The 10,963-nt window shown below is 41.2% G+C and overlaps 2 protein-coding genes across 2 annotated transcripts; both read left to right on the top strand.

Moving 5' to 3' along the window:
• Window positions 1-49: 49 nt before the first annotated feature.
• Window positions 50-5,221, top strand: LOC116377651 (programmed cell death protein 10-like). The gene is made up of 6 exons (XM_031839332.1): window positions 50-699; window positions 841-958; window positions 1,542-1,668; window positions 2,773-2,851; window positions 2,949-3,031; window positions 3,446-5,221. Exons 1-6 carry the CDS (start codon window positions 535-537, stop codon window positions 3,525-3,527), a joined length of 654 nt encoding a protein of 217 aa, XP_031695192.1. The 5' UTR covers window positions 50-534; the 3' UTR covers window positions 3,528-5,221.
• Window positions 5,222-5,356: 135 nt separating this feature from the next.
• On the top strand, window positions 5,357-10,518 carry LOC116377650 (uncharacterized; the record flags this gene model as incomplete). The annotated part of the gene is made up of 4 exons (XM_031839330.1): window positions 5,357-7,628; window positions 7,865-8,173; window positions 9,729-9,902; window positions 10,432-10,518. Coding segments are annotated over exons 1-4 (651 nt in total), but the record flags the coding sequence as incomplete, so codon positions are not given.
• Between the last annotated feature and the right edge of the window lie 445 nt (window positions 10,519-10,963).

The following is a 10,963-nucleotide window of genomic DNA, read 5'->3' on the forward strand; positions in this document are numbered from 1 at the left end:
TTAGAGAACAGGTGATGTGAGGCTCTGTAATTTGTAAAGACATTTTATTATTTTGAGCTGTATAATTTATAATTCTGTGGCTTTGAGGGGAGATCAGGTAGTTTGAGGTTCAAAGCAAATCAGTCTGACGGTAATTGCCAGGGATTTAAAAAAAAAATTTTTTTTATACTCTCTTTAATGTTGTTCTTTTATCAGATTCTCAAGTCGATATTTCATCCTTTATGTAATTCCCCCCTCAGTTCAGTGCTGGGTAGTTCTGAAAAAAGTTTACCGAAAATGTAATTATTTCCCATGTCCTTAAAAGTTTGGTGATTGCTAAAAAGTAGTAGTACACAGTGTGCAAAGTGACAGAGAGAAGATAGATAGATAGATAGATAGATGTATACTTTATTCATTCAGAAGTTAAAGTCTGAAGTAGTGACGAGCTCTGCGATACCATAATATCAGCTCAGAGGACTCCAGCTCTACAGATGGATGGACTGAGACACAATAACACGGGGTCCTCCTCGGATATTGCAGGATTCTTTAGCTTGTATGTGCTTTCTGCACAATTACACTTCAGGACAGAAGAGAGGCCATGATAAGAGGGAAGCTGTGTGTGTGTGTTATGGCTTATGTTTGTGTGTTTGTGTTTACAACTTGCAGTTGGAGAAAGTGAACTTGTCAGCAGCACAGATCCTGAGAGCAGCCGTTATAAAGGTAACAATGTTTTATTTTGTTTTCTTGTAATAACTGAGCTCATATTTATCATAAATAGTCGTTATCTGTCATCTGCGGATTATATGACGAAGGCTGACTGTGATTACTGTCAGTTCAGCTGCATGTTGTTTGTGTTTCAAGGCAGAGAAGGAGAACCCCGGTCTGACCCAGGACATTGTTATGAAAATACTGGAGAAGAAGAACATAAAAATCGACTATAACGAGTCTCTGCTTCGCATGGCTGCAGACGATGTGGAAGGTAGGATGCCCGGTGAACAGCGCATACAAAGAGAGGAGGGGGGAGTTCCCACAGCGGGTCAATAATTAGAAAGGCATATTAAACTGGTCAACATGAACTTCCTGCCAGGACACGCACATCAGTGCCACTTCAGCAAGCGGCATGATCACCGACCTGGCTTCACTTGGGTTTCTGTTGTGCCCGTCCTCCATTCTACCAATCATCCACCAGGGGGAGCTGTTTCTCCACAAATCAGCCGCTCTCTCCCTTTTCTTGAGCGGTCCTTCCTTTCTGTCTGTAATTGAATTCCTTGTGCGGCGTACAGTGATTGATGGTAGTAATGAATACACACACTTTAGATGAATTTTAAATGTACCTCCTGCATGGTACAGCCCAATCCTTTCTCCAGTTAAGACACGAAACACCTTCACTTTAAAGCGCGTGCACACGTTCACACATTCACACTCCATCCTGTATTTAATCGTATGCATTTGCAGTGTTGACCACCATTATTGATTGCTTAATCTCAGTGTTTCCTGAAGCTGATTGCACGCGCGTGTGAGTTTGTGATCTGTACTTTTTCTCTCCCTCCTGGTGTTTGCAGAGTTCATGATTGACAGGCGGGAGCCAGAGTTCCAGGAGCTGAACGAGAGAGCCCGAGCTCTGAAGCACATCCTCAGCACCATACCGGATGAGATCAATGACCGAGTAGGCTTCCTACAGAGTATCAAGTAAGACAGCTCCGTGTGTGTGTGTGTGTGTGTGCGTGTGTGTGCGTGTGTGTGTGTGTGTGTGTGTGTGTGTGTGTGAGAGTGTGTGAGAGAGTGATATACACCAGGTTTAACTCCATATGAAAGTTTTCACTCATAACTTCCTGTGTTAATTGTAAACACTGCCAGGAAATGTCTCCAGATGACTTTTGCCAACTATTCCAACGTGATAAAAATGTTTTTCGTTCACTGTTAATTGTTTGGTGCCAAGACAAAAAGATTTGATACAGCATGCGTCTTTGTGATGAACACCCTCATTGCATGAAAACCAACAGATTGTTTTTTGTGAGGCACATTTTGGACGAGGCACAATTGAATACAAAGTCAAAGAGAAGACACGAGTGGGTGCGAATAGATGCAAATTCATTCTATGCAGCAAAATGGAACAAAGACGAGTTGAACATCTTTTCAATAGTTCCTTGGGGAGTTATGAGATCCAAACAAACAAACGATCACATGCACACTCCACACACTTGACGTCAGTGCAGACGCTGCTAGCGAGAGCTAACGTGTGAATAAACACGGGGAAATAGAGTTCATTTGGGACCTTGGCAACAGCTGCGTTTCAAAATAATGTTGCATGAACCAAATTTTAAAAAAATCAAATAGTTGATCTTATTTCTAGACATTTCTTTGTATGTTGTGGATTGTAATGACTAAATTATAAGGTCCCTGCATGCCATTTTATTTCTTTGTTCATCGTGCTGTATAGACTAAAGAGAGAAAGTGAAAGTCGTTTCATTTTCCTGGCCCATTTTGCCATTATTTTTTATCGAATTCAATACTCTTAGTGAGTCACTGCTTAAGTTACTTACCCAGCAGAGGGCTTAGAAAATGACGTAAATTCTAAAGGACCGCTAAAAAATGAAAAGTTATGAAACGGCAGATTTCGAGTGCACGCCAGGAGAAGAAGGTGAAAGCGTGCTCGTGAGAGAAACGTGGAAGAAAGGGAAGACAGTGTGCAGGATCAAGGAGCTGTGGTTATCAGGGTATCGCTGCCTGACAGATTGTGAGATATTGTTTTTCCTGCTCTTATTTGTGTGTGTGTCATCGTGTCATCCTCAGAGACATCGCCAGTGCCATCAAGGAGCTGCTAGACACCGTTAATACCGTATTCAGGAAATACCAGCATCGGAATAGACGGGTGAGTAGATACATGAAGAAGAAGAAAAGCATTCGCACACAAATGTAGTATCTGTGAAATAAGTGGAGCTGAAAGGCTGTCTGTTTTTATTGGTTAGGTGCTGGAACAGCAGAAGAAAGAGTTTGTGAAATACTCTAAGAGCTTCAGTGTCACTCTCAAAACCTACTTCAGAGATGGAAAGTATGACATGTTTCTACTTTATTCTCAGTTTTAGGAGTTTTTTTTCTGTCTGTTTTTCTTCCTTTTCCGTCCTCTCACTCACTCATTTTATTTTTCACATGCACACACACAGCTACCAACACATTTAATAGCTGCACCCGCACATGCCAGCACACACACACACACTCTCTGCCACCACCGTATAAATGGTTGTCGTTTGATCACAGGCCCGCTTCTATCAAATCCACCATTGCTGAATAATTCCCTTGACCCATTTCCTGTGGATTCACGCTGGCTTGTATTCTCTGAAGCCTGACATTCTCCATTCCAGTCACATCAAAGTGTTCCTCGGATCAATCCTAATATTGTTGCCATGGTTTCTTTGCCGTATGATTGACTCGTATGTCCTTGTGTCTCTGTCACGCTTGTTTCCAGAGTGATAAACGTGTTTGTCAGCGCCAACCGGCTCACCCACCAAACCAACATGATACTGCAGGCCTTCAAGACTGTGGTGTAGCAGCCTGAGAGGGGACACGCGCGCGCGCGCGCGCACACACACACACACACACACACACACACACACACACACACACACACACACACACACACACACACACACACACACACACACACGCGCGCACACACAGATGTTTTTATTAGAGAACAGGTGATGTGAGGCTCTGTAATTTGTAAAGACATTTTATTATTTTGGGCTGTATAATTTATAATTCTGTGGCTTTGAGGGGAGATCAGGTAGTTTGAGGTTCAAAGCAAATCAGTCTGACGGTAATTGCCAGGGATTTCTTTATATCTCTTTTATGTTCTTTTATCAGATTCTCAAGCAGATATTCCTTGGTTCCGTTATATATACCCCCCCCCGTCAGTTCAGTGCTGTGTGGTTATGGAAAAAGTTTAGGAAAATGGGATTATTATTATTATTATTATTATTATTAAAAGTGCAAGGGAAATAAGCAGTATCCCAAACGTCTTCCCACATTTTTGCACTTTTACTCATTTTATTCTAATTTTTGTAGTGTAAAACATAATCATGATCTATATGGTGGTATTATGTACTTATCTTATGCTTCTGTCAGCTTACTTCATATTCGTCCACTATATATATTTTGAAGGATAGGTGATGGAGGTGAAAAGTCTTAGGATAATGACCCGATCCTACGCTTATTTGGAAGAACTATACTATGTACTGGGGATGTGTATGTCAGTTTTTTGCTGCATCAGCTGTTTTTTTCTTCTTCTTGGGACCTTTTAAACAACATCTTCTTGTGACACGAGGTGTGAGCGGTTCAATCGCATTGATTTTTCCTTCTCTGTTTAATTTAAAGGATTTTTACAGAACTGACGTGTTTGAAGGTTTTTCACGAGGAAAAAGCTCGATCAAGTCTTTTGTGAATTTCCTTTTTTTGTCCTTCATTTATACAAAATGAAATGTTCTTGAAACAATGTATTGTTGCTGGTGGAATTGTATTTTCCTCCTTTTGTAAATGTGACATGCATGGCACTGACACATCTCCAGTAAAGCTATCCCGCCATTTGATCAGAGATTTATTTTCAGCATCTATTCAGTCACGGAAACAACTCCTTTTGTTTTGTACCAAGATCTCATAAAGGGAAGCGCTGCAAACCTAGAGTCCAAAACCGGTTGGTTCGTAGAGTCCATAGTCAGAAGTAGTTAAAAGTCATTTCAGCAGAAGTAGACAAGTTGGGTACAACAGAGGAAGTTACAGAACTTTAATAATTGTTGTCAGACTGACAAAGTGGAACACTTAAACTGGGAACACCCAATCCTAAACTGATGGTTAGTGACTTATTCATTTTCATCCAGATTTCAAAGGAGCAGCAGATCTTGAGTAATTGAATCTTTCCTTTTTTAAACAAATGTAATCGACAATGAATGTATCTTTTCTGTCTCTTATTCTTCCATGGCCACAGCAAAATAACTTCAACCAAATGTAAATAAAAATGTCTCAAGAACTCTTCAACGAGAGTCACAAAGAGTGTGTTGAAAAAGCATTTTCTTTGTTTTATTGGAAACTGAAGAGTTCTGTCATTTGAGGAAGACTTTGTAAAGTGGGTCTGTGTTCACATTTGCATTGTTGTATGAAAGTGCTTCATTTCTGCTCAGTTGCCCCTTGCGCTCTCTTTCTTCGCGTGCACCTCTTTTCCTCCCAGTACTTCATTCTTCTCCCGGTATAATAGTGGATTTTCCACGGTGGATTTGTGGAGGGCTATTTTGGGCTCTATACTGGCTCTTACATGCACCACTGTAATCCAATTGTGATAGTGTTAATTTTTTAAAGCTTTATTATTGAAATTGCTGAGACCTAATTTTCCCATCCTGTCACCGGTTGACGACCGCTGTAATCAGCTAATTCGAGTTATTCCGGGCCATTAAGTGACTCGCGGGGCTCGGCCGTGGTCACTGAAGCAGCGGGGAGGGAAACGATAATATCTCTGCTGGATGTATAGCTTTTGTATGCGCTCGCGCTTGCAGTCATACAGGCAATCTATTTGTCTCAGTTTGAAAACAAAACATCCTTGGAAAACTTTATTTTTTTTCCTCGTGTGTGTGTGTGTGTGTGTGTGTGTGTGTGTGTGTGTGTGTGTGTGTGTGGCGCTACGAGCGACCCACAGGAAGTCCTCTCAAAGGCATTTGAATGGCACTATAAAGCGTCGGTGGTGTGTGTGGTTTATTTGTGTTCAGGTCTGGGTTCACATCGGTACTTTACTACTTGTTTCAATGCATGAACACTTTTATGAGTGGCAGTGGAATACTAATGTTCATGTGAATTATGTTACTGTAGCAATGGTGTGTGTGTATCTGGGTTGTACTATTACACAAAGATTATCTTCTCTCCAGTGCCTAATCTGTGAATAGAAGTAACGCGCACACACAAACAACACATTGTGTTACATGCAGGCGACAGGGCGTGGACTCACAAACGCCGCTCTTTTTGACTACTTGGTTGCCAGGAAACTTAGCCCGAGTCTTTGAGAGTGAGGGATAATAAAAGAAAAGAATTGTGTGTGTGTGTGTGTGTGTGGGGCCTCTGCCACTGTCTGGGCTATTAGGGGTGGGGGGCAGTTGGTTAACTCTCTCTGGGTGTGTGTCTGTGCCGCAGCCAGGGCTGTTAGCACTGATTGCGTCTCTAAGACAAACCTCTGGACACGAAGAATCTGCTCCGGACCAGACCCAGCTCAAGGCCCAGATGAACCAACCGGAGGCTGAGGATCTGTTTGAAATGTCACACATTTAATAATGGCGTTCCAGCACCTCACAGCATGGGGACTGGGTACTGAGAGGAGGAAATTGGTCGTCTTGGTAAGTTTGAATTTGTTATTAACTGAGAAACTATATGGACTTCATGATTAACAACCTGCTTGACTGAAGTGTGTCTACACACTGGAAAGGTAACGACTAACTTGACAGTGAAGTTGACTGCACCTGAAGGGGCCATTTAGGAAGAAGGCATCTCTGGTAAGTGGGTTTTGTTTGCCAACAGATAAAACGGCACAATATTATATTTTTTTTATTTGAGTTACCTTGTGGAATTTACACAATTGAGAGCGGTTCCGTAAATGACAGTGCGCAGCATTTATATGTTGGATATGTTTTACATTCGTTCAGACAGCAGTCATATCTCTTCATTTCATAGACCTGTGTTACCTCTTAAAAGGCGATATGTCTTTTCCTTTGTTACATCTGTTGCAGTCTAATACTTGTCAGTGTAAATTAAGAGGTGAATAAGCTCATAATTATATCAAGATCACACTGTAGTTAATCAGCACTATTTAAAAAAAAAAAAAAAAAAAAAAAAGATGCAGCAAAGCCTTGTTTTTTTTGCTTTCATTTGCACACCCTGTCATCTAAAGCTCAGCTCAGCCTCAGTTTGATGCCGCTTCCAATGAATTTGTCTCATAAACGTTTATGTCGGGCTGGAAATGAAACGGTGTGTTTGCTATCTTCTCCCCTCTGTAGTGTTTTTATGAAACTTTCTCATCATCTCACATTTCTCTCATAGACCTCCAACTGGCTTTTAATCACCACACAGGCTCATTTAACAAATTCTACCTTTTTTATTCAGGCTGCTCACCTACCTAACTCCGGTATTTTATCACCTGACATAACACAGACTCGACACGCTTCTGCAACCTGCCGCCTCCTCCAACCATTCCCAAGACATCGCACGGGGGACCTATTCACCCACCTTTGAAAGCCACTGAACGGGCGGGGGCATTCTGTTGAAACGTGTGGATAGAGCCAACAAAAGAAGTCTGCTGCTGCTGTGACTCTGCCGTATGATTACGGTGACAGGACAACCTGCTGTGAAACAGATATAGATGGTTACTAAGGGATTACTGGAGCTGGGAACATCGTGTTTTGTCATGTAACACCTAGAAATGTGGGGAATCTATTATTTGACTGCGAGTCTTCAGCACGGACTGGCATACACGCGCTTCACCTTCCTGACCTTGTGCTCGTATGTTGGTGAATGATTGACAGGTCTGAGCTGTAGCCATGGGGACGAGGATGGAGGTGTCGCAGCTTGAGAGCAGGATGGACACCGAGGACTACAGGAAGCTGCAGGGCCTCTTCCTGGTGAGGGTTTTTTCTTTGTCAGTTTATCAATATTACAACACGGTTAATTCACACTGGAAACACTCAAGTGTTGGAGTTTATTCTGTATTCTTTGTTTACCAGTAGTGTCCCATAGCACCACACCTCCAGGTCTCAGAAGAAATGCCTTAAAGATCAGAGAAGAGTCTGCAGCACTATGTGTTTGAATGCTGTCTATCTGTGAGCTGACGTTGTGCAACGCCTCCCGTCTCCTACAGGACCCCTCGGGTTCACCTCGCTCCTTGTCCAGGACTGAATTCGTCAATCTGGCTTGGTCGTCAGTTGGCCGGGGCTCCGAGGAGGAATACGGCCTCCTGTTTGACGGCGTGGTTGTCACTCAGGAGCACCGCGGCCTCCTTCTGGACATCGACGCCGTGAAGGAAGAGGGACGTGTCGACTGGGGAGGCCTGTGCTCGTTTCTGCTACTGGAGCTTTCTGATAAAGTGAAGAACACGAGCACCAGTCGCGTACCGCGCTGGAAGCCGCCACGCACGTTGACCTGTCCACACCGAGACCCGGTTCAAAAGGTAAAAGGACCTCCTTGGAGGCTTAAGAGAAGAAGAGTTCATTATGAGGGTTGGAACATGTTGCCCATTTTAACCATTATGATCTATTGCAGCATGTTATCTGAAAAACATTCTGACATTGACTGACTGGAGAGCCCACAACTATGCTGACTGGGTGGAATTCCACATTATTAAACATTGTGCGAGGAAAAGTTCGAAAGTATTAGGGTCTTGCTCATCAGAATGGCCCACCTCTTTTGAGATAAATGGCTCTGGACTCTTTTAAGTTTAACATCTATCAATTAATATGTAAATGAAGCTGCCGGTATAAAGTGCCTACCGCTGTGGAGAAAGTGATGGCTCACCACTTTAATCTTTCAATCCTCAGAATGTCAAACTGTCAGGATGTTGTGTAAGTTGTTTTCAAAATGGCTGGAAGGTTTTGACCCCTTGAGCTTCGATCAGTCTTAAAGAGGCAGACAGACTAATGGGGCTTAGAAGACTAATTGCAGTATGAAACAATGTCAGTAAAGGGTGGCAGAACTTAAGCAGGGCAGTGAAAAATATACAAAAACTTTCAGTTAATATACCGGGGTCTCTATATTGTAAGCTAAACGGGAATCTCCCATTAACAGTAGAATTTGAGCATTTTTACCAGGATAAAGCAATATTTATTACAGCTTCAGTGACACAAAAATGGGAGCAGGTTTTTAACTCTCACTAAAACAATCTCCCTAATGGGACAGGCTAGCTTAAAAAGAATGGGCGGGACTTTCGCTCTTCATCACAAAGGCAGTCACACGGAATGAGACTGAATGAGAATTTGCAGTAAATGTCAGTTTTAAGAAAAATCCAAAAATAAATGCAAGCAATACACAGCAGGTAAAATGCCAGTGGTCCATGAGAAAATAATTCGCCAGATGCTCATCGTAGCAGTGACTCACCAGCTGTTGATAAATGGGTAATTAGAGATAAATGCATGACACGCCAATCTGAGAGGTTCTATGAAGTCGGCGGTTGGCTGTGAGAAAGTGAAACAGTCTGCAGTAATTACATTGATACTACATCTAAGCCCTGACCTCTCTTCTGTAAGTGTTAATAAACCTCTTCTTTCATTAACGATATTCAATGTCTCTTTCTCTTCGTACAGTCAGCTCCAGCCTTTTTTTTTTTTCTGCTGCTCTCGTTTTTTTTTTCTTCTTCTTCTTCTTGTGGCCGAGCCAATAAAATGGCGTCATTCATTAATCCTTTTTGTTTTATTAGTTTCTACTCGCATGCTTCCAATAAGAGGAAGATTTAGGGCGGAGCTCATGTTTGGTGAAGTTTTTCTAGTGCAGTTTTATGGCTAAAGATCCGCAACTTTCCACCGAGCTATTTTAATCTTAAAGGCCGTAGCCTCCATTTGACTAATTAATGTCACAATAAAATGTTACAAGCTGCGTCACAAAGAGCACTAAAGCTGCTCTGAAGGTCAATTTTGCAAAAGTGTTACAGTTAAAGTCTTTCTGTTTGCTTCGCCCCCAATCCAATTTGTCCAGGTTAAATGTAGTTTTGTGATGTCCTCTGGTCTCCCCAGCTGTTGCACCTGCAGAGTTCAGGTCAGTATCTGACCGTGAGTAAAGGAGGAACTGTGTGTCTGCGGGACACAGACGATATGTCCCTCCTGCACACACATCGACTGGAAAACAGCACGGTCTCACCCAAAGACCTCTGGGTCACCGACGTGGTGCTGCTGCACAACGTGCACAAGGTGACTTTCACTTCTACAAAGTCCCACAGCGAGGCTTCGTCAGTCAGTCTAATTATTGATTTGGTGTCCTGGTTGTGTTGCCACATTTTGGGTCCGTAGCATAGTTTACACACGAAAAAAATGTTATGGTAGGAATCAGTTAAATGAATTATTGATATGTAGTCTGAGTTATTGGGGCAGATATTGTACTGCGCAGAGGTAAACAAGTGTTTCACTCAATCAATTAATTATTGATCAGAGGTTTTGGTTAATGGCATTGCAGACATGAAGCCGTTGCATAATGTTTAGAAAATAAACGTTCATTTTTCAGTAATAAGACAGTTAATTATTGAACAGCACACTTTCCGCGAGCAATTCTTTAATCAACAGATTTGTGGGTGACGGATATAATTCTGTTGTATAACACACATGAGAATGCTCCAGTTATGCATCAATTATCAGTCAGGGAATTTGTTACATTGTTTTTATTTCATACTGATGAAAAGAACTGTATGCATCTCTGTTTCTAATTCATTTTTCACTCTGATAGCAGATAGCTGTGTCGTTCACAAGTAAGGAGGTGTGTTTTTATGACATTCTGTCAAAACAGGACTTTGGGTGCAAGTATAAACTACAGGTAACCGATCCATAGTATACATGTATGTATATGTATATGTATGTATGTGTGTATGTATGTATATGTATGTGTATATGTATGTGTATATGTATATGTATATATATATATATATATGTATGTATGTGTATATGTATATACTGTATATGTGTGTATGTGTGTATGTGTATGTGTGTATATATATGTGTATATATATATATGTGTATATATATATGTGTATATATATATGTGTGTATATATATGTATGTGTGTATATATATATGTGTATATATATATGTGTATATATATGTATATATATATGTATGTGTATATATATGTATGTGTATATATGTATGTGTATATATGTGTATGTGTATGCATATATGTGTATATATATGTATATATGTGTATGTGTATGCATATATGTGTATATATATGTATATATGTGTATGTGTATATATATGTATAT

This window comes from Anarrhichthys ocellatus, unplaced genomic scaffold (assembly GCF_004355925.1).
Source record: "Anarrhichthys ocellatus isolate YVR2014 unplaced genomic scaffold, GSC_Weel_1.0 scaffold1503, whole genome shotgun sequence".
In the NCBI taxonomy this organism is placed as follows: Eukaryota; Metazoa; Chordata; class Actinopteri; order Perciformes; family Anarhichadidae; genus Anarrhichthys; species Anarrhichthys ocellatus.

Coding starts and splice junctions, on each gene's coding strand:
- LOC116377651 (XM_031839332.1), top strand. CDS start 535: ATGTGCTTTCTGCACAATTACACTTCAGGACAGAAGAGAGGCCATGAT. Junction 700..840: donor TGAGAGCAGCCGTTATAAAG/GTAACAATGTTT, acceptor TTGTGTTTCAAG/GCAGAGAAGGAGAACCCCGG. Junction 2,852..2,948: donor ACCAGCATCGGAATAGACGG/GTGAGTAGATAC, acceptor TTTATTGGTTAG/GTGCTGGAACAGCAGAAGAA.